Source organism: Tachysurus vachellii, chromosome 25 (genome assembly GCF_030014155.1).
Source record: "Tachysurus vachellii isolate PV-2020 chromosome 25, HZAU_Pvac_v1, whole genome shotgun sequence".
In the NCBI taxonomy this organism is placed as follows: domain Eukaryota; kingdom Metazoa; phylum Chordata; class Actinopteri; order Siluriformes; family Bagridae; genus Tachysurus; species Tachysurus vachellii.
In genome coordinates, this window is record NC_083484.1 from 14,765,168 (window position 1) to 14,789,747 (window position 24,580).

The 24,580-nt window shown below is 40.2% G+C and overlaps 1 protein-coding gene across 2 annotated transcripts in view; it reads left to right on the forward strand.

The window, feature by feature from the left end:
• Positions 1-23,644, forward strand: part of LOC132840095 (raftlin-like) — an 80,687-nt gene extending 57,043 nt beyond the window's left edge. For both annotated transcript variants that reach the window (XM_060861476.1, XM_060861477.1), the window contains exons 8-11: positions 4,468-4,574; positions 11,368-11,471; positions 17,286-17,361; positions 18,282-23,644. In XM_060861476.1, the coding sequence (XP_060717459.1) occupies positions 4,468-4,574; positions 11,368-11,471; positions 17,286-17,361; positions 18,282-18,791 (797 nt within the window). In that variant the 3' untranslated portion in view covers positions 18,792-23,644. The remainder of the gene's footprint in view (positions 1-4,467; positions 4,575-11,367; positions 11,472-17,285; positions 17,362-18,281) is intronic.
• The last annotated feature ends 936 nt before the right edge of the window (positions 23,645-24,580 follow it).

A 24,580-nucleotide genomic window follows, 5' to 3' on the forward strand; every position in this document is an offset into this window, starting at 1 on the left:
CTACATTTAGAGAGAAAAACTACGTTTGGAGAGATAAATAATTCTAGTTATCATTAGCTTGATCGTTTCCTGTTCGGGAAACTGGGAAAGCTTTTTTCTTTGAATCAAAGAAATACATTTATCCAGTATTCCTTAACCAAGTCTATTACATTTGACCACAATACACTCAGATTCTCCATTGTGATTAGTCAGAATGTCTTGATTAAATTTCTAGAACAAATTTACTAACGGGGGGCACGGTGGCTTAGTGGTTAGCACGTTCGCCTCACACCTCCAGGGTTGGGGTTCGATTCCCGCCTCCACCTTGTGTGTGTGGAGTTTGCATGTTCTCCCCGTGCCTCGGGGGTTTCCTCCGGGTACTCCGGTTTCCTCCTCCAGTCCAAAGACATGCATGGTAGGTTGATTGGCATTTCTGGAAAATTGTCCCTATTGTGTGATTGTGTGATTGTGTGAGTGAATGAGTGTGTGTGCCCTGTGATGGGTTGGCACTCCGTCCAGGGTGTATCCTGCCTTGATGCCCAATGACGCCTGAGATAGGCACAGGCTCCCCGTGACCCGAGGTAGTTCGGATAAGCGGTAGAAGATGAATGAATGAATGAATGAAATTTACTGAAGAAATTTGTCTTCGGTTGACCCGCACCCCTGTGCTCGATTCACAGAGTGTTGCCTTGGATAAAAGTAAATGTAAATGTAAAAGAAATGGCTCTTGGCAGAAGCAGAGGAAAAGTGGAAATACTTGTAGATAACCGCTCTAATTAGTGATAAAGAACATGTTTGTCCCCGAGTCAAGCACAGAACAGGCAGAGAGGGAGGTGTTTGGAGAATCGTGCCGTGCCTGTAGAACGCTAGAAAACTGTGTACTTTATTTATCAGTGTCTAATTGCAGAAGGCAAAACCATCTTTGCAAAATATTTTCAACCTTCTTGGTGATTTCCTATTAAAAGAAACTCTGCCCTGATTGCATTGAATCATTTCTCACATTCCACTAGAATTCCACACTGGATCTTCCCTAGATATGATGTAAGAAAGTGACAGGAGCACAGGAACCCAGTTGATTCTTGGTAGGCACAACTTACAGAAGTATTGCGTAGTATATCTCGTCTAATCTGTTCACACAGCCGGCTTTGGGGTGAGTTTGGCCACGGATAAGGAACTCCTGATGGATTTCTCTGGACCGTAGTGGGAATCGATGTTGTTGTTGATCTGTTGTTTGGCTCCTCTGTTGAGGATCATCCGTTTCCAGATCCGAGAAGACGTATTTACTCTTCACTGTGACAAGTGGTCCGGATATGAGATGGAGGGCTAAAATCTAATATCTATTGGTGGCTCAACAATGAAGCTGTTAGGCTTGAGCATTACAGTATATCACAATGTTTGTACAAGGACATAATAAGAAAGATATGTGGTAAACTGTTGCTCACACACACACGCTCACATACTTTAAGGCAAATAGGCATCTGTGTTTGAGACTTTTTTATTTTGATCCGTAATGGCAGATGGGGTTGGCGTATTTCTTTCGAATTCCAAATACTATAAACAGGAAAGCCAGAGAACCCCAAGGACATGTTACATTCATTCATTCATTCATCTTCTACCGCTTATCCGAACTACCTCGGGTCACGGGGAGCCTGTGCCTATCTCAGGCGTCATCGGGCATCAAGGCAGGATACACCCTGGACGGAGTGCCAACCCATCACAGGGCACACACTCATTCACTCACGCAATCACACACTAGGGACAATTTTCCAGAGATGCCAATCAACCTACCATGCATGTCTTTGGACCGGAGGAGGAAACCGGAGTACCCGGAGGAAACCCCCGAGGCACGGGGAGAACAGGACATGTTACAGATGTGTCTAAAAAAATATCAGCCAAAATTGAGATAGAGTATAGGAAGCATGTTATAAATCTAGGGAAATGTCACAAATGACCTGACATGGCTGTCACTGAATCTTTAGTCTAGGCTCGAAAGAAATCAGCCTCACTTCATGGGACTTGTTTTTTCTGTGATTGTTGGAAATTCTGTTGTTAACGAAAATCTAAAATGAAACCTAATATTGATGCCTTTTCATATTTCATACTGATGCCTTTTCATTAAAAAAAATGAAGGCTTGACTAAACCATGCTAGCCAGTTTATACCGGCTATCTATGACCTTCATACATTGAAGGAAGACCAATAGACGTGAAGGATCGTTTTAAAATGCAAAAGTATATTTGTGACAAAATCCCGTCTTGTAATCTGGAGTATTTCTAACATTTTTAATAATAGCTTGTTACTTAATCACTGTAATTAATGTAAAACTTCCATTTTTAGTAGACACCATAGTGTTAATTAATGGTGAGGGTCAGGCATATCTGGCATTTGTTGAATTTGTAGATTCAGTACCAGATGAAAGATTCATATGGCGTCAGACTGATCAGAAGAGCCACACGAACCCCCCCTGCTGAACATCTCCTGCACGATAGTGGCTCAAAAAGACAAGGACAATGTGGACTAAAAGGTTCCTTTTTGTCTGTTTCTTCTCACCTCCCCTCCTCACCCTCGTCAGAAACGGATTAGTATCCACAGCTGTGACACATTCATATGCATAACTATTCATGCCGCACCTTCTATATTCAGATGCCGGGCTAAGCACGGGTATTTTGCGTATGAATTTCCAATAAGGTATTATACTGCTCTGAAAAGAATTTTGACGATACCTCGGCTGACTTTCTTTTATTCATGGTGGGGGGGGGACACAAAGGAAGCCGTTTGAATGAGGTTAAATTTCCTGAGAGATGAGTGGCAGATGCACAAACACGTGCACACCTACACTCACTGCAACGTCTGGTATTCACCTTCAAGCACAAGCGAGAAGTACACTAGTACCAGACATTAATCCTGCATAAAACATGTGAATGCTGACCTTCTCAAAAATCTGCCCAGCAACCCAAGCTTCCAGGATGAATGTGTCGTGTTTAATCCTGGTGTTGCTAAAGCGAGTGATTTTTTTAAAATATACACGAGTCAGAGGTGTTATTCAAGCGTTTCTGCATGTCACACTGTGTCCACTGCGAATCCGTGCAAATCTTATTTTTGTGATCATGTAAAAGTTTTTTTTTACAGAACACAGGTATTAGTTATCCGAGACCTTAGCGGATATTTAGGTTCGTTAAAAAAATTGAGCTCTCAGAGTTAAAACACAGACTGGGGAAATAATACTTGACTGAAATCCAGAACCATGACAAGCGTAAGAGGAACTGTTTTATTTTGGTTAGAGGCAGAGCCTATCCTGGGAAACTGTCCATAGAGTGGGAATACTGTCTAAATAGGACACAAGTCCACAAAAGGATATGCACATATACTGTATACACAGACTCGTTCACACCTACATATGTTTAGCATGGAGAAGCTGCTTCCTGGCACGTTTTTGGGAGGTGTGAAGGAACTGGAGAAGCACACAGCTACATGGAGAACTCGCTGGTTCGATCCTGAGCTCAGGTGTGATGCAGCTACACTATCCTATACATCACAATGCTGTCCACATGCAAATCAATTATATAAAGGATATATAGAACAAGATTCATGGGAAATGGTCAGGGATCTGGCTAAAGAAGAACCTGATCAGCTAGTCATGATAACTGGTTTCGCACTGGACTGGACTTCCTTGCGGGTCTCCATCAGCAACTCATGACTGGTCAAACGCTAATTATACAGACGCTCATGGTATTGAGACCATTCGAATGGCCTTGCAAGTGGACTGTTCCAATTACAGCTGACATACGGTGGTGGGAACAATAGCCACTGTTTGAAAAGGGCACTGAGATGTCTTCAATCGAGTGAATCAAGCTTTAAATAGGTTTCTCCTCCCATTGTCCCCCCCATATTTTTCTCCCTCTATCTCTCTAGACTCTAGCCATTTTTCCACCCCCTACCCCGCCTTCCTGAGCTTCGCTAATGAAATCTGAAGAGGCTTGGCAAGCAGACACAAACAGTATTAGAGTGAAGATGGAGGAACTGAGATGAGAAAGCAGGGAGACAACACTCGACCCAAAATAACACCAGATTCTCCGGTGCATGTATATCGCCTCCTGCCGAGCTTATTAACAGTACGCTTGTGGTAATGTATCTCAATCAGGGCCAAGCGCAGGGACAGCAGGGGCCGTCTCAGACGCCAAACTTAAATTCAAAAACGAGCCTCTTGTGGCATCTTTATTTTATACTGAACGTGGTCCAATAGTCGAGGTTTATATCAAGAGGATGAGCTATTAATTAGAGATGCCTTTCAGTAGCTCACTATGGACCAACAGTTAAAATTGTACCCTGAGGCGTCTTTCTTCTCAATGCAGATCTTTATTACATCTCGCCATCGTCTTATCATTCTTTTTCTGTCCAGCAACTCCCTGTTCCCTTTTAGATTAACTCCTCCATGTTTGACCCACGCTGTTAGATACTCATCTTAAACTTCCATTCCTTTCCTCTGCAGATCAGTTGCCGAAGGTCATCGACAGCGTGTTTATTTTCCAAGAGGGAGACTCCAGCACAAGTACAACCTACGACGCCATTGTGGTCGAACAATGGACCATCATTAACGTGAGTGAGCTCTTCTTGTTTGTTCTATTGCTACTGTCTATACATACAGAAGAACTTGAATAAAACAAGATGCCTTTTCGTTCAAGAAGTGACATTACGCATGGTTAAAATTTCACAGAGCTGAATTGTATGACACGCTGCCTGTTTGGAAGTAGACATGGAGCATATTGTGCGATAAAAGAAAGAATATGTAGAAAAAATGATGCATGCATAAAATGACAATGCAGAAAGTGCATTTCAGTCTTCAGTCAAAATTTAGAACTACCCAATCTGCTGCCATACAACGCTTTGAAACAAATCGTTCTCCAGTACTTATCTGGGTGATTAGTGGACACAGTCAGAGCCATTCTGTTAAGCAAGCCTTCTCTCGTCTATATTAGGTGGCTGCTTAATGGTTAAGATTTTTGACTTCTGATTGTAAGGTTGCAAATTCAAATCGCAAAGCTGCCTCTTCTGGGGTCTTTTAGCAAGGCCCTTAACCCCCAACTGCTTAGTCGTATAGATGTAGACTGTAATGTATTGCTGGGTTTTACATACAGTATTAAGTATTAATCATAGGTAGAATTTGCACGAAAATATGGGAAGTAGTGGGTTATCTGCGGATTGTGTGGGTGTTTTAGTTGTACTGTACCTCATAACTGACTCTCTCAATGACTCCAGCACAAAAATTCTTCTAGAACCACCCACTTGGCACTCAGGAAGAAATATAAGAGCTATCTTCAAATCCTGACTGTAATTAGCACCTGCATTCCCTTATGAGTTATGTTGTGTCTGGTTTGTCACACCTCTGTCTCGTTTTTGTAATCTTAGTCTCTGTTTATATGCACATTTGGTTTTATTGTGTCTTTGCTGCCTTTTTTATTATTTATTTATTTTTTTCTGTTTCTACTTTTGCTTTGTCTTTGTAGTCAAAAACATATCCTCATGCTAGCAGAAGTAGGTCAGAGCCTAAGAATGTTATCAAGTTGTTAGAAAGGAGTAAGTGCAACGGTTTGGTGCAGCAGCAAAAGCTCTTATGTACTGGGGTTATTTTTATTGCACATTTAAATGCTTACTGAGGAGGTGGTGTCTTTAGTCTTGATTTAATGACAGCCAGGGGAAGTTCTTTCCACCACCTGGGTCCAGGGCAGAGAAAAGTCTTGATGCATGTCTTCTTTATATCTTGAGTGATGGTGCTGGAGGCTTGAATGTAAATGCGCTACAAAGCATGTAGTTCACCTCCGCCTGACTGTTTTGACTTGGATCTCTCTATGTGAACCGTGCCTAGCTGTGCCTTGCATCGCCTCCTCTTCCAGCACTGATCTTTCATTCAGAATTATGATGTTTTTCAAATGTAATTGAAAGCCTGATCTTCTTCCCAGAGAATAAAAAGAAGGACAAACAGCGAGGTGAAGGTAAATGGGATTTAAGGTCAGCTCCACTCGTCGAGTGGCATTAATGTTGCTAGGATTTGAGCTCCAGACATGTTTTGTTCACACGAGCTGTCGTGCCGGGGTCTCAGTCGACTCATTCCGAAGCGGTCACACTCGGATTGGTTTGCAACACGCTAATATGTGTGTGTGGGAGTGTTGTCAGGATCGTTGTGTATTCTGATGCTATCACAGTAATCGAGTTTTGAGCTTCTTCAGCCTGTGGCTCTCTGTGCCATTCTTATTCACTCGATCTGTCTAGCTTTCACACACTTTCTGTCTACCCCCTTGTCTTGCTGTACGCGTTGTGCCGTGACCTGTGCGGCTCGCTTGCTAAAGACAAAATAACAACATGACTGACATTAGGTTGACATTTCTATTCTTCAGGATATGATTTGGCAACCAGGACCTTTGGATATGTCAGGATACTGACATTGATAGCTCGCAGATTAGCAGCATGATGAATTGTTCCAAAAAGCCTATTGAAGATCAAGGACAAAGGAAACACACTAACACTTTAAATGAGTCCGTTTCCTGTTTTGACGTCTTTTTTTCCCAGTTCAAATGTCACCCAATGGCTCTCGATGAAGCAAAACGGCGAGCCATGCCATGTACGACACAATTCAAATCGAGCGCACACTCTAGTCTTGTTCCTCTGAAGAGAAATCAATAGGCAACCTTGGACGCATAATGCAATGAAGACCCCGGCTTATCAGCGCACGGCCAGCTTTTTCCTGTTCACAATTCCCGCAAGGATTAATCCTTGAAGATTTACTCCTTGTCAGCATCGCTATTGGTTTTAAACCACTGAAAAGGGAACCATATTAATGGCATTTTATTAGCCCCCAGATGTCCACTGTCTCAGAAGCAAGGTTTTGAAAATGCATTCCGCAAATTGAAATCTGTCCGAAGACCAAACCTCTTTCCTTAAAAAGTAGTCAACTATAAAAGCAGCGATTGGTGTTAGAGCTACAGTGCTGAAAGTGTGATGGGAATATTCTTGCATGTGTCAGCTTGACATTTTGCGGCTCCCGAATTTGAAGAGGTGTTGAAAGGATGGTACTGTTTTTAGAGTGTAATTACCACTTTTCCTCTTTTGCAGATATTGCAGCATTTATCACACAAAATGACAATATGTATGTACCCGGTTTCCAGAACATTCCACTAATAAACACAGCAGGAACAAAGCCTGGAGTTATTTGGATGAAATGTGACGACTACTCAAAATGATCCGTCTGCCCAAAGGCAACATTATCAAAATTTAATCTCAACAGAAAAACAGGCAGAATTCATATCTTTTCAAATGACTTGCATGTTTATGAAGAGATCTAATGCTTGGTTAATGTTTTCTGTGGATCTCCTGATTCTTGTGCTTGACTCACTGGGTACAAAGCATAGAGATTTTACTGTACAATTTATTGCATCTTTATATTTTCTATGGTTCACTACGTATTAACTGATTCCTGGCTTGTCGAATCAAATGTTTCTTTTTAATTGTCATTCATCTATATATTTTGTATACATCATAACGAAATTCTGGTGCAACACATTACAATGGCAATGGCAATGGCGTAGTGCACAGGACTACATAAAATGCAGATACATAACAGAGTGAGACGAGGACAAACAAATGCGATAACTACACAGGACAATAAATAAACAAGACAGCCAACATTGACTAGACAGGACCACTGAAGACAATTTATTGAAATTAAACTAGTGCAGCAATTGTCTATAAACTCTCAAATCAGGAGTTATGATCATAAATGAAAACCGTAATAATAAAGTGTCCAATTACAGCGTTATAAATTGCTGGTTTGCAATTTATGCCAGATGCAGCGCTCGTTGAAAGAAGCACAGATGGTGTATAGCGATGCTCAAAGGTTCCTCAATGGTTCCTTCTTTGGATGGTTAAGTGTTTCATCATGGAGCAATTTCTGAAACCTTCTGTTGTAGGTTCATACCTATTAAAGTTTAATCACACCAACACACAACGTAGAGCAAGTGGAAGGTTACAACCATTAAAAAGTGCCAGGGAACCAATGGCATACTCTTAAAGGGTAAATCGAGCACCATGAGGGGTTCTTTTAGGTTCTAATTTTGTTATAACAAAAAAAAAAACAGTCATTGCATTCACTCAGATCATAAACACAGTCCAGTCTGAAGTGTCTAATTTGCACCGCTTCCTACAGTAAAAGCAGGATAGTCTGAAGGTCGATGTAGGCGTCGGAGCAGTGTGATATCGGAAAAGAGGAAAGATCATTAAAACATGTCCTTTGGCAGTACTTTCCTGTCCGACTCCTGCGGAGGTGAGAAAAACATGCAGCCTTATTTTCAAAGGGACAATTTTCACTCGCGATGTGTGAATCCATATGGACACAGCTGGACATGAAGGATGGAAATATCACCAAGTTAAGAAACAAACGGATGTAACTGAAGTCGAATGAACTTCAAAAGTAAATATTAAACATCTTTAGTTTAGAGAGTACCGTTTAATTGAACCGGAGTTAAACTCCAGACGTCTGTGTTTTTCTTCCTGATGTGGTTGTAATGAGAATCAAAGCACAGATTGTTTGTATGTACACAGAGTCCCACGTTTCACATTTCCGCAGAAAAGATGTGTGCAAAGCATAATATTTATACACGAAACAGGACCCGAATTCTTTTAGAATGAAGGTTCGCTCAGCTGAGGTCAGGAAGGAAAACATGCCGTCTTTATTTAGTTTCTGCTGTTACTTTATGCCTTGGTTATGTGCAAGGGATTATAGAGGGAAGGAAGGAAGGAAGGAAGGAAGGTAGGAAGGAAGTAATGGTAGGAAGGAAGGAAAGATTGATTTATGAGGACAGAAAGAAGTAGTTGAAAAAAGGGAGAAAGTGAATAAAGGAAGGGAGCGAGGGATAGATGGCATGAAAGAAAGGAGAAGAGATTGATGGATGGTCTCTCTCTCTCTCATTTTCTACCGCTTATCCGAACTACCTCGGGTCACGGGGAGCCCTGGACCCTGGACGGAGTGCCAACCCATCGCAGGGCACACACACACACACTCATTCACTCACGCAATCACACACTAGGGACAATTTTCCAGAGATGCCAATCAACCTACCATGCATGTCTTTGGACCGGGGGAGGAAACCGGAGTACCCGGAGGAAACCCCTGAGGCACGGGGAGAACATGCAAACTCCACACACACAAGGCGGAGGCGGGAATGATGGATGGTCTGAAGAAGGTATTTTGAATTAGGTTTACATTGAACCAAATGTTCCTGCAGAGAGATCAATGAAGGACAGAAGGATGAAGGAAGAGATTAAATGAAGGAAGAAAGGAAAGAAGGAAGGAAGGAAGGAAGGAAGGAAGGAAGGGAGAGAAGAATGGAGGGAGTTACAGTAAAGAAGGGAGAGGAGAATGATGGATGGAAGGAATGACAGGAAGGACTTTATGAACTTTCTGAATGAGACATTTCCCTAAAGGGAAAGTTGTAGCAGGGTTTTATGTAGAAGCTTTAAATGCTTCTCAACCAGGACTAATGAAAAAAAAACCTTTCAGGCTGCTGGAAGTAATGTTTATATTCTTCTGAGGCGCTCTGTATGCTAAATGAGGAAATATAATGCACAAAATACATTAGAGCTCTGAAGGCACAAGTATTAAATATTGGGTGTGTGTTGTTTTGGAAAATGAAATGTGTGTCTTTTTAGATATAAGACCTGAAAACAGCCCAGAATACTGAATGTTATTTGTTGTTCTGAGAAGGAGAGAGAGAGAGAGAGAGAGAGAGAGAGAGAGAGTGCTGATTCAACAGAAATCATTTTTATTTAATTTTTTTTTTGCTTATGTATCAACGTGTAACCCGAAGCACACCACTAGGCCTGAATCCAACACAAACACATCCTCACCTTATCTCCACTCCCTCCAGGAGCCGCCGCTGTTGCCCAAGCCAATGAAAATAAGCAGAGTCGTGTTTAAGCCTGTGAAGTCTACCTCAGCGTTTTAACACACTGTCCAATACAGCAATACACTCAGTCTGGGCAAAAGGGCAAATGTACTGATGTAACTGTGGCTCAGAGGCTCCCTGAAGATCGGCTTGATCTGATCAGTTATAAAAAACAAACGTACCACATACTGGACTGTAATAACCCAGAACTACAGAGTAATGTATTCACAGCTTCTAATATGTTATCGTTTCTATAGGGACAGCGTACACAGAAGAGAGTGTGTGTATCTGTGTGTGTGTGTGTTTGTGCGTATCTGTGTGTGTGCATGTGTATGTGTCTGTGTGTATGTGTGTATCTGTGTTTGTGCGTATCTCTGTGCGTGTGTGTGTGTTTCTGTGTGCATACTGTATCTGTGTGTGTTTATTTGTATCTGTGTGTGTGTCTGTGTGTATCTGTGTGTGTGTGTCTGTTTGTGTGCGCGTGTGCAGACCTTCAACCATGCTTTGCAGCAATCCGGCAAACGAACACCGGATTGACACGCGACATGGTTTCCTTTGAGGGCAGCTGCAGTTAAACCACAGAGACATGTTGACTCGTCTGTCCTTAACACAAGAGGAACAGTGAGCTCACTGAAACCACAATTTCACAAAAACAAGCCTCCTTTGCTCAATTCTGAGCCCTGAATTCATCTGACACTTCTACACGTCGTCTCTAATTAGCATTAAGATTAACCTTACCTTTAACATCTGTCCTTATAAACCCTGAGGATTAGCAATCTTTTTTATTTTAGGCTTATTGGGAATTCAAAGCCTTTTATAATAAACTTCAGAGGAGCTTAAAAATAATGGATAGATTTATTTTAAAAATTATTAATCAGAAACCAGGATTGAGGTGAATTACATTACCATCACAAATGCTTTTAATTATCTGGATTTTACAATATATTCATTTGGACCATGACAGATTTAAAATTAATGGATTATTCATGGAGAAGTAATCAAGAGAGTGAGAGAAGAAGAGAGAGAGAGAGAGAGAGAGAGAGAGAGTGTGTGTGTGTGTGTGTGTGTGTGTGTGTGTGAACACATATTGTAAGAATATAATACACTGTTCAATCTATGGACAAATACATTTTGTAAATATATATATATATATATCAAACTTTTTATTTTAATAACGCCTCAGTTACTCTGACTCTGTTTTCTGTTTATCGTTTCTCTGACTTTGATACTGACTCTGATTCCGTCTTTGACTCTCAATCCGACTCGGATTTTGACTCCAGCTTTGATTGCTCCAGATTGACATTAGACTCTGACTCCGATTCTGACTCAGAGCATGAATTTGACTCTCAATATGACTTTGAGTCTTAGATTGATTCTGATTCTCTAAGACGCTCTCTGTTTCTACCGATTGAGTCATGTTTTTGAGTTAGAATCTGACTCTGTGTTTTGTCCAGGGGGTCCAGGTGAAGACGGATTACATCCCACTGCTGCAGTCTCTGGCTTCTTTCGGATGGAGGCTCACCTGCGTTCTGCCCACACCCATCGTCAAGACAAACAGGTGACTCTCTTTTCTTACACACTTTGTTTTAGTCACTTTTTCTGAACACAATATGCACATCTTCTACAAACTCTACATACATTATCCAAGAAAAAATATGTAATCCTCACACATTACACTGGAAATTAATTCTCGTTTTCCGGAGGCGGAAAAACAAATATTCAGGTGAAAATGAGACACCATGTGAGTTAAAAAAAAAACATAATGAATATATATATTTGAACAGCAAATTCTGTCACAATGTGTGTGTGTGTGCCTTCTTTGTGGCACAACAATGGATATTCCATTCTCTCTCTCTCTCTCTCTCTCTCTCTCTCTCTCTCTCTCGCTCTCTCGCTCTCTCTCTCTTTTTCTCTCTATCTATGTGTGTGTCTGTGTGGGAGTTTAACAGCAAAAGTTCAAATCCCACCGCTGCACTTTAAAAAAAGAATACACCCAGTTCAGAAAACAGTGCAATTTTTCTATAAAGCGATAAAGTGAGCATCATGCCCTCTCTTCCACATTCTCCTTTCCAACTCGCTGACATTTTCACCCACAGATTCCAAAACAATTTACAATATTTTTAAAAAACGCAAAAGAGAAAGAGAATGTTGAGGTCGGATTGATTAGTACCTCATCTGACTCACTTTAAAGAAAGGTCACAGACAGTTGGCTACAAATATAGATGTTCTAGCGAGACCGAGATGCTTCACCATAGAGAACAGTGGTGTTTTTCCACAAACAAAGTTTAATTCCATTTAATTCAGTTCAGTTTAATTTTATAGCTCTTTTAACGACTGACATTGTCGCAAAGCAGCTTTATTTCAAGTATTAACAGAAAGTTAAAAGTTTAAAATGAAGTTATTATTTATCTCTAACATCTATCCCTAACAATTAAGCCGGAGGTGATGGTAGCGAGGAAAAACTCCCTGAGATGATGAACCAGACTCAGCATGTGACAGTAAATATTCATTCATTCATTCATTCATCTTCTACCGCTTATCCAAACTACCTCGTGTCACGGGGAGCCTGTGCCTATCTCAGGCGTCATCGGGCATCAAGGCAGGATACACCCTGGACGGAGTGCCAACCCATCGCAGGGCACACACACACACACACTCTCATTCACTCACGCAATCACACACTACGGACAATTTTCCAGAGATGCCAATCAACCTACCATGCATGTCTTTGGACCGGGGGAGGAAACCGGAGTACCCGGAGGAAACCCCCGAGGCACGGGGAGAACATGCAAACTCCACACACACAAGGACAAACGTGCTAACCACTAAGCCACCATGCCCCCCGACAGTAAATATAAATAATTGAAATGTAATATACTTTTTCAACAGTTTGTAGTAGTAATTAAGTGGATTAAAATGTATTTATTTATTTATTTATTTGTTTGTTTATTTGTTTGTTTTTGCTTTTTGAAGGCAGCTTTTATGCAAATGTCAATCTTACAAATCAACAATAACGTCTTTAAAATGACACTTTTTTTTTTGTTCAGGGTCACAAAGGCGTGCTAAGCTTTCCCGGGCAATAAGACACTGAACACGTCAACATACATTTATATATCAGGTCCATGATTTGGAAATTATCTAGAAATACCATTTTCTCTGGTTTATAACTGGGATGTTTTGGTTTAAGATATAAATTGCTACGTTTTTAGGATCTATATGCATCATAACATTATTGATGTACAAACAATTGACCACTTTTTTAATATATAGTGTCATAGCCATATATTGTACAAGTCAAACCACTGAAGCCCTTCAAATGAAGTTCTAGATTAAACCATAAGTCTAGTTGTTTTGACATGTGGACAGCTCTGGAGCTGCAGGATGATGGACGATTTGCCGCTGTGGCATCCTCTGAACAACTAGAGAGGACTAGTGAGGAGCTCTCGCCTAGTTTGCGGACTTAATTGGGGATTGATATACAGTGCAATGTGAAATTTTTATTATGTGTTACAAATGGGCTACAGGTTTACGAAGCGTATTTCTCATGTGACAGCGTGAGAACCAGAACAATACACTGTTCTAAATGTCTTCTCATTTCCTGTTGGAAGAATTCCCCTGTCTTCCCGAGAGCTATTCCAATAGTTTATCAGCTCAAGACAAGTTTATGACTTGAGTCCTTGGAGGGAAGAGGGATCAAGTCAACCTTAGAAATGACCTAAGCAGGACTTGCCTAGAAGGAACTATTATTTCAGAAAAATGTCCTTGTTAAAGCAGCAGAAAATATTACCAGGCATAACGTGCAAGCTAATTACCATGCTGCATGGTTAGAAAGATAACTCGTTGCTGTACATACTTAAAAAAAAAAAAAAGGTGGGGAAAACTGTACAAATCACCAAAGAATGAGCTTTGACCACTTGGTATCTGTGGTACTAAGGTGAAGTGTACTTGAGAAGGAATGCAATGTAGGTGATGACACTAGAGAATAAAGAGGGAAGTTGATGAGGGTGCCGGTGCATCAAGAACCATATTGGAACCACTGTGTGACACCGAGCTCAAATTTTCTAACAAATGTGTCAAGTTACAGTTCTCACCAGTGAACACTTTATGAATGTTTTTGACTTTTTTAAGGACTGAAGTGCTGGTATGGTGCTAAGTGTGAGAGATAGCAGTTTTTTTTTTTTTTTTTTAATATTGAGGGATTTTAATAGGCACATGATGTAATAGTAGAATTTATTCAGATTCATTTACATCTTTATTATATAGCGTATTAAAAATACACACAACATTGTATCTTGTTTCTAGAAATATTTATGACACTCTTTTACGCAAAACTCTTTCCGTGTTTGGGAAGCTCAAGATGGATAATTAAAAGAAAGTTTTCATCATATTTATACATATGATGTCATTTTATAAAATACAGAAGGAATTGCTTTGAGTCGAACCTATCCTAAAAGTTAACCTCAACTCCAAATTGAAAAGTTAATGCCCTGCCAAATTTCGGATGAAACGTAGCGAGTCTTTCAGCGTGTGTCCAACACAATGGATTGTCATTGAAGCAAATTGATGATCGCTGTAACCGTCGCTGGAAGCTTCTGGATGTATACAGTACGTGCAGTGCACCATCCTCCATCTGTCATAAGGCCACCCGTGTACAGCTGATCCCTGAGCACTTCCCCCCGTCATCCGAATGCTGTCAAGCTTTCCTACCATTCCACTGTCTTATCTGATTAATTACGGGCCTATTTTAAACTTTACCAAACGCCACGACGCAACACCGGCCAATAAGGCTAATTAATCAAAGCTGTCCTAGATTCATGAGACGTTTCATGCTTTGTGGTTGCATTCTCTATAATGCTCATTTAGTAATTAGGGGAGTTTAATTGTCTGCTTTGAATCTGCGTAAGAATTTATTGCGTTTGCATTGTTCTACCGTCAGTCCACATTTCTAAATAATAAAGAGCTCATTGTTATGCATTGTGTCAAAGATTATACACATCAGTTCATTATGCTCAAAATTGCTTTAGAAGCCTTTTAATTAGGTGCTTGATAAGTGTGTAACAATGAGGTGTGTGTAGGAGGTGTGGCCTATACGCATGTCAGCTGAATAAAGGAAGTGTAGCCTTTGTGTCTGGTTATATTAATGAAGGAAGCATGGTCTCTCTGCATATCAAATACTGGCACCCTCAGTCTGTTTAATGGAGGTGTGGCCTCTGTCAGTCCCAGTGAAGGAGGTGTGGCTCTGTCAGTCAGTCCCAGTGAAGGAGGTGTGGCCTCTGTCAGTCCCAGTGAAGGAGGTGTGGCTCTGTCTGTCAGTCCACGTGAAGGAGGTGTGGCTCTGTCTGTCAGTCCCAGTGAAGGAGGTGTGGCTCTGTCTGTCAGTCCCAGTGAAGGAGGTGTGGCTCTGTCTGTCAGTCCCAGTGAAGGAGGTGTGGCTCTGTCCAGTCAGTCCCAGTGAAGGAGGTGTGGCTCTGTCTGTCAGTCCCAGTGAAGGAGGTGTGGCTCTGTCCAGTCAGTCCCAGTGAAGGAGGTGTGGCTCTGTCAGTCAGTCCCAGTGAAGGAGGTATATGTTATATGTAGATGTCAGCCTAAGCATCCGAGTGATATAGGCATAGAATAGAATGAAAGGGTTGTGGCCTAGAGTGAATGAGGCGTGGCTTAGGGTGAGGAAGGATTGTCTCAGGGTGAAGCATGCATAGTATAGTGATGAAGAGGTGTGGTGTAGGGTGTGGCCAAGAGTAAATAAGGTACATTATAGAAATAAGGAGGCATGGCCTAGATTGAATGAGATATAGTCTAGAATCTAGAGTGAAAGAGAAGTGTGAATAGAGTGAAGTATTCATAGCATAGTGTGAAAGAGGTGTGGCCTAGCATGAAAGAGGTGTGGCCTAGGGTGTATAAGACGTAGTCTAGAATGAAGGAGGTGTAGCCTAAAGTGAAGGCTGCATAACATAGTGTGAAGGTTATGTGGGTGTGTCATAGAGTGAAAAGGTGTGGTTAACGTCAAAAATGGAATCTTAAAATACATTATCATATTGAATTAAATCAAGCTCTGAATCATTTGATGAATCTGCTGCTTTAAGTGTCTTTAAGTGTGTCTTTCATACATAGCATCATAGATGCATAGCTCAATTCTTCAATTTTGATCTTTTTTAAAAAAGTCTAAAATAAAATGAGGCCTACATTCCTTCGCCGACCGCTCGTTTACATTTTAATAGGGTGAGCCCTTTCTTTCCCAGAGTCCTATTTTCTCTCTTTGATTCCGAAGCAAGAAGATTAAACATCAGGCATGAAGGAAAAGCGAACAGCGGCGGAACGGGGGGTAAACGAGGCATTCGGTGTTGATTGCCAGCTCGTGCCACAGATCTGAGTCCTATTTGATGTAGCAAAATCTCATAGGCTGAGTTGCAATGTGGGTGAGCATGCCACTGTGAGAAGGTGAGGTTTTATCAAGGCTTGACCACATTAGGGATCCTCTAAGTGTTTTACTGCTCAGGGTTGGATCAGGGAGGTGGTGGGTGAATGGGAGGGGGAAAGAGAGAGCGAGAGAGAGAGAGAGAGAGAGAGAGAGAGAGAGAGAGAGAGAGAGAGAGAGAGAGAGAGAGAGAGAGTGCATCTGGGAGGGAAAGAAGGAGAAAGGGGAAAATGGGGGATGGAGAGGTGGGAAAAAGGGAGTGTGAGGGAGATGAAGAATGTTTAGAAAAACAAGTCTGCCTCCTCTGAGGATCCCAAACCTTATTTGAAGTGTGTGTGTTGATACACAGAGATTGAGTGTGTGTGTGTGTGTGTGTGTGTGTGTGTGTGTGTGTGTGTGTGTGAACTCCTGGACTGCGCTGCTCTGGAGGTTTTATATGAGTTTATATGACTTTTATATGAGTTGAGAAACTCCGACACCCCCCACTGCTAAGGGTTCAAACTCAGCTCATCTTTACTCCCCCAAATATCTCATAATGATGTAAAGAGAGAACAGTGCTGAAAATGTTGCTCACAGGAAGAGAGCTTGTTTTTCTTTCACATTAAACTCATAGGGAAAATCCACATGCTTCCACTCTTGTTTTGCAGCACCGAAAATCTGAACACACGCCAAGCTGTTAGACGTTTAATAATAGTTCTGCAAAAATGTTGTCGTGAAATCATAACCACTGAGATGTAGTGCATTTGCTTTTATGAATGTATAAATAATATTAAACGTTTTTTGCTTAAGGTGCAACGGACTAAAAGGTAATCAAAATGATGTAGTGACTATAGCAAATGAAAGCCATTTGAAATTCCCATTGGCTTATAAATGTGTGTGTAAATCGCTGAACCTCGGCTAATGTCTTTCTCTTCGCTCATTTTTCTCTTTTCTCTCTTTTGTGTTTGTTTTTTTCTCAAGTGATGGAAGCGTGTCCACTAAACAGATCGTGTTCTTCCAGAGACCAACGTTGCCCCTCAAGAGGAGACACTCCAAGGTGCCAAACATCTTGGTTCATGTCATTTTGCCTACACACACACACACACACACACATTTATTCTCTCAGTTCAAATAACTTTCCTCCACAGAATATTCAGAACGCCGCCCAAACGTTCAGAGTGTTAGCCAATATACACCAGGGTGCAAAAGTAATTAATTAATAGCATTTGTTTCAGTCTTCATCAGTTCCAGTTGAGTACATACGACATTATAACGCTATTGGCTGTGGACTTGTGATCGTCCGTCCGATTGTAAAACACCATCAGGGAAAAGTGCTGTGCCACCAGATAGCAATCTAAGTTGAATGGATTTAACCTTAATAAATTACTACACACTCACCCCAGGACTTATGACCATGTCTATAGACTGCTCACACGTTTTTCCGTAAGGAATAAAAACACTTCAGCATGTGTAACTTTTGCTGTATTACTGAGTTAAAGTCACGGCATGAAATGTTTTATTACTCTTAAACTGTACTTCAGAAATTTGTCAAATGATACAATTTGGAATTTTGGTATTAGTTATTTACTAATGAACACCATGTCCTAGTTTTTAATCCATTCAAATCTACGTTTAATGATGTAGAATGTCTGCGTAAAAAGTTAGCTCGAATTAGCAATTAGCCGCTAGAAACAGTTGTTACCTCACTAGCCTCTCTCCAAGCCTAAAAACCAAAATATAGAAGAGTTTCCTGTGGGAAAATTTAAAGGGAAAACGTTTAAAAGTGTGAAAAGCTGTTAAAATAAAGTGCAGTAACTAAAAATGTTAAATAAATATTTATATATTGTAAGTTTATTGTGCATTTTAATGTCTTGTGAAAAGTCCTAGTTCTTCTTGTTGCTATTGTGTTGGTGCTGTTGTGACACCAACGTTCCCCTTAGCGGTTAATAAAGTACCCTACTCTGTATTGTATTACAGAAAATCATCTTCAGAACCCGAAAGAACTCGAGCAAGAGCTCGGTCAAAGACACGCTGAAAAACAAGAAGAAGAAGAACGCAACAGAAAAGGAGCCAGATGATCAGAAGATCCAGGATGGAGTGGGAAAGGAGGGCAAAGAGAATGCAGAGACAGCAAATGAGAATAGTGGCGAAAACAATGGAGAGGGAGACAACGATGAGACGGAGATAGATGGAAAGACGACGCAGAAAGAGCAAGCAGATCAGGACGAAAACGATGAGAAAGTGGAGGAGGTGGAGGCGGATGTGAGGAGGGAGATGGATGGGAAAAAATCAACTAATGTCAAGCAAGAAGAGGCAGATAGAGATGAGATAGAGACACTTTCTGATGTGAAAAATGAAGTGATGGAAGGTGAAGAGGTGGAGAAATGTGGAGAGGAAACCTACCATCTGCATAATGGTTTGGATGAGCAAGAGCCATCAACCAATGAGGTGCAAGATTTGACCAATCAGAAGCAAGACCTTTGTTAATCCCGCCTCTGTTGCCATGAACGTCACGCAAAAACCTTTTCGTAATCTGAGATGAACGCTTCATACTGCGTCTGAGCTTCTTTTTAGTATAAGCACTGGATTTTAAGACCCCATGAGATATGTATGATGTATATAAAGAGCTCAAGTCTGGCAACACTTTTTCTTCAACTTGTGCTCAACTTGTTTGCTTGCAGCAGATGCATCCGGTAGACTTAAAGAATGGCGGAGACCATTTTTGCGAAAGGCAATCTGTTCTGAAGAAGATATCACTTCCTTTTGTTTACATGTCTGAATATGAACACTGAGTCACCATTTTACAAGGTTCTGCAACTTTCTAGCCACAACCAGTGACCAGCTTATCAGGTGTTTACCTTATAACTTTATAAGAATTAGATTTTGAATGGGACACCAGTCCACGAACCAAGAATTACCAACATCAATTAAATCACCAGTAAATTACATTCTATTGCACCTTCAGAGACTTTGTAGGATATCCATTTAACCATTTATACAACCATCAAATACACGTACAACCAGTGACTGATCCCAAGGTTTCCTATTAGGACAACTTATATGGTGAGATCTGGTCTAACAAACCATTAAAAAAACAATGTGAACCATTATGAGCCATTACAAAACAACAGAAACCTGATCAGACTCTTTCCACACATCATCAGATCATCAAAAGGTCCGTGACTGACCAAATATTACTTAGGTGGTCGTTTAGTGATTGTGTTGATTTAATACACTTTATATAATAAATAAAATCCATTAGAAAACCATAAACCTATTAGACCTATTATTGTCCCACATGATTTAATTCTAGGACCACATACATTGTGATATTTTTGTATTTTGTGCTATTACAAACCAATACAAATCACTGTAAACCTACAGCAAACTGATCAACCTCACTCACACCATCTGACCAGCCCAAATCTACCCTATTTTAACCAGCCCCACTCCACCCCATTTGACCAGTCCCACTCCACCCCATTTGAGAAGCTCCACTCTACTCTATTTGACCAGCCCCACTATATCCCCTTATAAATGAAAAGATATTGCCACAAGACCACTACTGACCAGATATTACGTAAAAACGGTCTATGGTAGGAGTGTTAGGCATGTCTGTGCTAGCTGTAAACCGTACCTGATAAAATGGACAATTGTTGTAGCTAAAATTCAGACGATGTACCTGATAAGCTGGCAAATCAGTGTATGCGCTGATGCTCCTAAAATGCACACTGAGCAAGGCAATGTTTTGAGCTGTCAGCATTAGAGGAACATCTTTGATGCCAGCCGAACAAAGTGTTTCATATTTACAGACAATCTACGCTGACTCTGCAACAGAGTTGTTGTTTTTTTTCTTTTTCTTTTGGTGTATTTCTGACTCACCGAGGTAATGAATGTCAAATTCCCCCCGATGTCTGCAAAATCTTCAGAAACCAAAATGAACAGCTCTCAAGAGCATGACAGACAAATGAGGTCCTAATCCTCTCTACCACAAAGCAACTGTTACCACATGTGCAGCATCTATTTTCATGCACCTAAACTAAACTGTCAGTGACCTTTGGAGCATCACAGGATAAGGACGCACCTATTAGCTGAATGTCACGACCGCTCATTTATTTGTAACGAACGCTGGGAGTTTCGTTCGTCTCTCGATCCATAATTTATTTTACACCCTGACAGCAGACGTACGGCGTCGTAGGACTCAAAGTGTGAATTTCTGTCCGTGTTAAAGATGTTCCGATTTCAAAGGAAGAGCTCTTGTCAAGGGTGTTTGAAGCCGGCACTGCGCTCCTGCCAGTCTCGGCTGAGTGGATTATGATAAAAAATGACAGGGAGAAGAATTTTAGCGATCACATGATGCTGACTGCAACTTCCCGGACAAAGATTAAGCTCGGGAGTCGAAACGATTTTCCACAGAGAATCACCAGTGACGCTACCGATTAGCAGAAGACTTAATCTGTGCTCGGGAAACTGGCCAAGCTAGTGTTTTTAAAGCCTGTTATTTCGTGTGGTTTGGTGAGGGGAACAGAATAACAGATAAATGAGTGTGGATTGTGGGCTGGCGCTGTTTGCCTGCAGTAATTTGGCTTCTTTCGTCCTCGCGGTTCGGCGTTTTTTTCCACGTTTGGTTCATTTCTATTGAGATGTGATGCGTTTCATTTTTTCACTTTCCAGTCTCGCTTTTTGAACAAGCTGAGGAGTAACATGAGTTATAGCACATACACAAGGGTTAAAGACGAAAAGGAACCGCACCGTTGTATAGTATCATAGCATTGTTTAGCATTGAAACTCAACATTATACTTAAAGTGACTTAAAGACATGAAAGAAGGAAAAGAAACTGTTTTAGAAGACTGAAAAACACAAGAAATTGCTGAGGAAAAATATATATAATTATACCAGCAAGTGATAATTCTTACATCAGTTCCATACATTATCTATGTATTTAAATACAGCTAAAATGTGCCTTATACAGATATAGACAAATTTCTAGACCAGATTTTGCGTTTTTTTTTTTTGTTGTTGTTGTTCTTGTTTTGTTTTTTTTTTTATTTTATTTACAGTGTACAAGAAGTTTAAACAACCAGAGAAATAAATCATTATATCACTATTTCATAATGACTTTCTTAAAACAGACGCTTTAATTTTTAAGTGTAGTTCGCTCTACTCTCTAAATCTGTAGCTACACACATCAGCCGATCTATTTAAGAGAACAATTTTTGCAAGTCAGATGAATTAGTAAGTAATGAAGTACATGGAGAGAGATGGAATCTAAATAAAATTTGGTGTAAAGCTGTTTCATAACTCGCATAATACATTAATATACAACTTAAAGATAGAGAAAATAATAACTAGCATGACAAAACTCAGCTGTTTTTTGAGCGAGCAAACACGACGTACAGCATCAGAAATTTTGTCAGTAGCTAACGATCGTACAAATATAACGTTACGTTAGTATAACGATCCCTTTAGGATTTCAGATTTTCAATTGGATCTTGACATTTTTCAAAAAGATGCAGATATTTTTCAGATATTTGTTGATTTCACACATTCAAGTAGTCTTTTGCAACAGAAGCAAAAAAATTCCCGAATATTTAGAAAAAAAAAACTGCAACAATCACAAAAAACTCCTAAAAATCCAGAAAAAAATGGAAAATCCGTTAGCTTTCACTGTTGAAACTGTCAAGTCAATTTGCTTTCCAGGTAAAAGAAATCATTCTTTCTTCAAAAGAGTTCTTCTTAAGTGCTGATGATTTCTGATTTGTTCATCCCTGCTTCTGATTTTTTGACAAAATTATTGCATTTCAAAATATTATACATTTCTATTTATATTTTATTAAACATCCCAACTGGCTAAAACGAAGCCTTTTTTCAGTTTCGCAAACCCTTTTTCGTCTTTGACCCATATATAAACATAAACATTGATATTTTTATTATCAGCCTAAACAAAGCAGAGACTTTGTTCACGTGAAGGTTTCCGTTAATGCTAAGTGACCTTTTTTCTTGTGTCTTTTGATGGAGCAACGTAGCTCGATGGGACGTTATTATCATCGTCACGTGATGCCGTTATTGTCTCTCAGGATGTTTATAATTACCAAACCGAAAAAAAAAACATTCCGTACTCATCCTGGTCTTTTCATCCGCTCGTCTTTTTAATACTGAACTGATAATTGTTATGTTCTTCTGACAGGTGGTTAAGTGTACTTTGTGTTCTGCCGCTGTTTCGTCTGCCGCGTGTGTAATTCAGGTTGTCACTCACACACTTTGTCTGTAGTGCTGAGATAAGATTCGTTAACGTCGATGAGCAGTCAGGTTTTCCAGCGCTCTGTGAATCCTGACTACCTGAATGCTGAATGGGCCTTAACCAAAATACGCCATTGCTTCGTAGATGCTGGACGTCAAAAGGGACGAACGTGTTTTTAGACGATAAATGGTTTGTGTCTGCTCGGTGTAAAACATACATACTGCCTCCAGGGTTTTGTCATTTGTTATGCGTACATGAATACAGTAGTGACCCTGCCGACTTTCCATAAAGGCGCTTTTTCATCTTGGTCGATTCCTTCGCCTGCAAACAAGTCGGGAAAAAAACAAACATAGGAGACGAAGCCTAGTGACATTTACTCCCGCTGTGGCTAATGGACTACTCGACCCCCGTCTGGAATGTTCTTGCCCCTTGTGGACAGAGCTAATATGCACTTTGCTCGTTTTCTACACAACCTTTTCATGTGTCAAAAACTGCAGCGGTGCAGAGAGAGGTCATTACGCATAACAACCCGTGGTTCCTTCAATCCATTTCCTGTTTGCTTTGTTTCCTGGTGTGCTAAAAGGGGACCAAGGCTCAAAGGCCGTAGGAGGTTTTGTCTGTTTTTGGTCTCTGTATGAAAAAAACATGTTAATCTTTTAAAAAAATGCATTTTGGAAGTTTGCTTTTTTTTTTTAAAAAAATATGATTAACATTATTGTTGTCTATCGCAGCTGTTTGTATAGCATTGTCTCCATAAGTGCAGCCTGTAACTAATTGGACATGATTCCTTAATTTTTATTTTTTTATTTTCTGACACACTGGATTTGTAAAATAATAATGACTATGAGATAAAAGAGCAGACAGTCAGCTTTAATTAAAGGGTATTTATATCTCCATTAGGTGTGAGTTGAGTATTCAGTTGGCTTCTTTTCACAGCCAGTGTGGAGCTAAGTAACAAAAAACAGCCTCAGCGTCCAAGTATTTACAGTCTGCCGTGTATGTTAACGTCCCCTGTACAATTTGTATATTATAAATATGATTTATTTTGGTTTGCGTTTGAGTAAATATGACATAAATATTCTAAATATGCTTAATGTACCTTGTTGTTCGAGTCCTCATTTATTATTATTCATTCATTAGCCATCTTTGATACTTAGTTCAGAATTTATTCGTTTTTTTTTAAACGAGCAGCTAAAGTGAACAAATCACTTTCGGTCACTGAATCGTTCCTTTCTTTAAGTTGCTTCAGAACTGTGTAAACTATCAAACAATGCGTTTGTTTCTGTTTCTGTTTTGTCTTTATCTGTCTGTGTTTCTTTACACATCTGTGAAGTTGTATTTGTGTGTTCATGTGTCCCAAAACTAATCCGTGTCATCTGAGTAACTTCCTTTCCTTTTCAGAGGATCAGCATTTGAATCAGTGAATCTTGATTGAGTCGTGACCGAGATTCGATTCTCTTTCATTCAGCGAATCAATTTTTCAGTCCTGTAGTGTGCAGCGAGTCAGGGTTTGAATCAATGATTCCTTTCGGTTATGGCCGTGATTTGCTCCTATAACATTACTAACTTATCTTTGAATCTACTTGGTCGTTCCAAAAATTCTTTCATGCGGCATTTAACAAATCAGTGTTTGAGTAAGTGATTTATTTTGGTTATTTTTGGACAAATATTTCACTTTATTTTCTCTCATTCAGTGAATCAGTGTTCCGTCAGTGATTCTATTAAAAGCTTCACTCTTATTGTATTCAAGTTAATGTTTGAGTCAGAAATCTTCACATATGAATCAGTGAATCGTTTCTGGTCATGACCAAGATTTAAGTATTTGAATCAGCATTTTAGACAGTGAATCATTTCTGACATGACTGAGATTCACTTCTCTTTCCTTCAGAGAGTCAAGTGGTTGAGTCAGTGAATCTTTTTGTTCATGTCCAAGATTCAAGATTCTCTCTCATTAAACGTTCGAATCAGTGTTTGATTTAGTGAAGTCATGACCAACATTTGCTTTGACTGAGGTCAATGAGTCAGAGGTAGAGT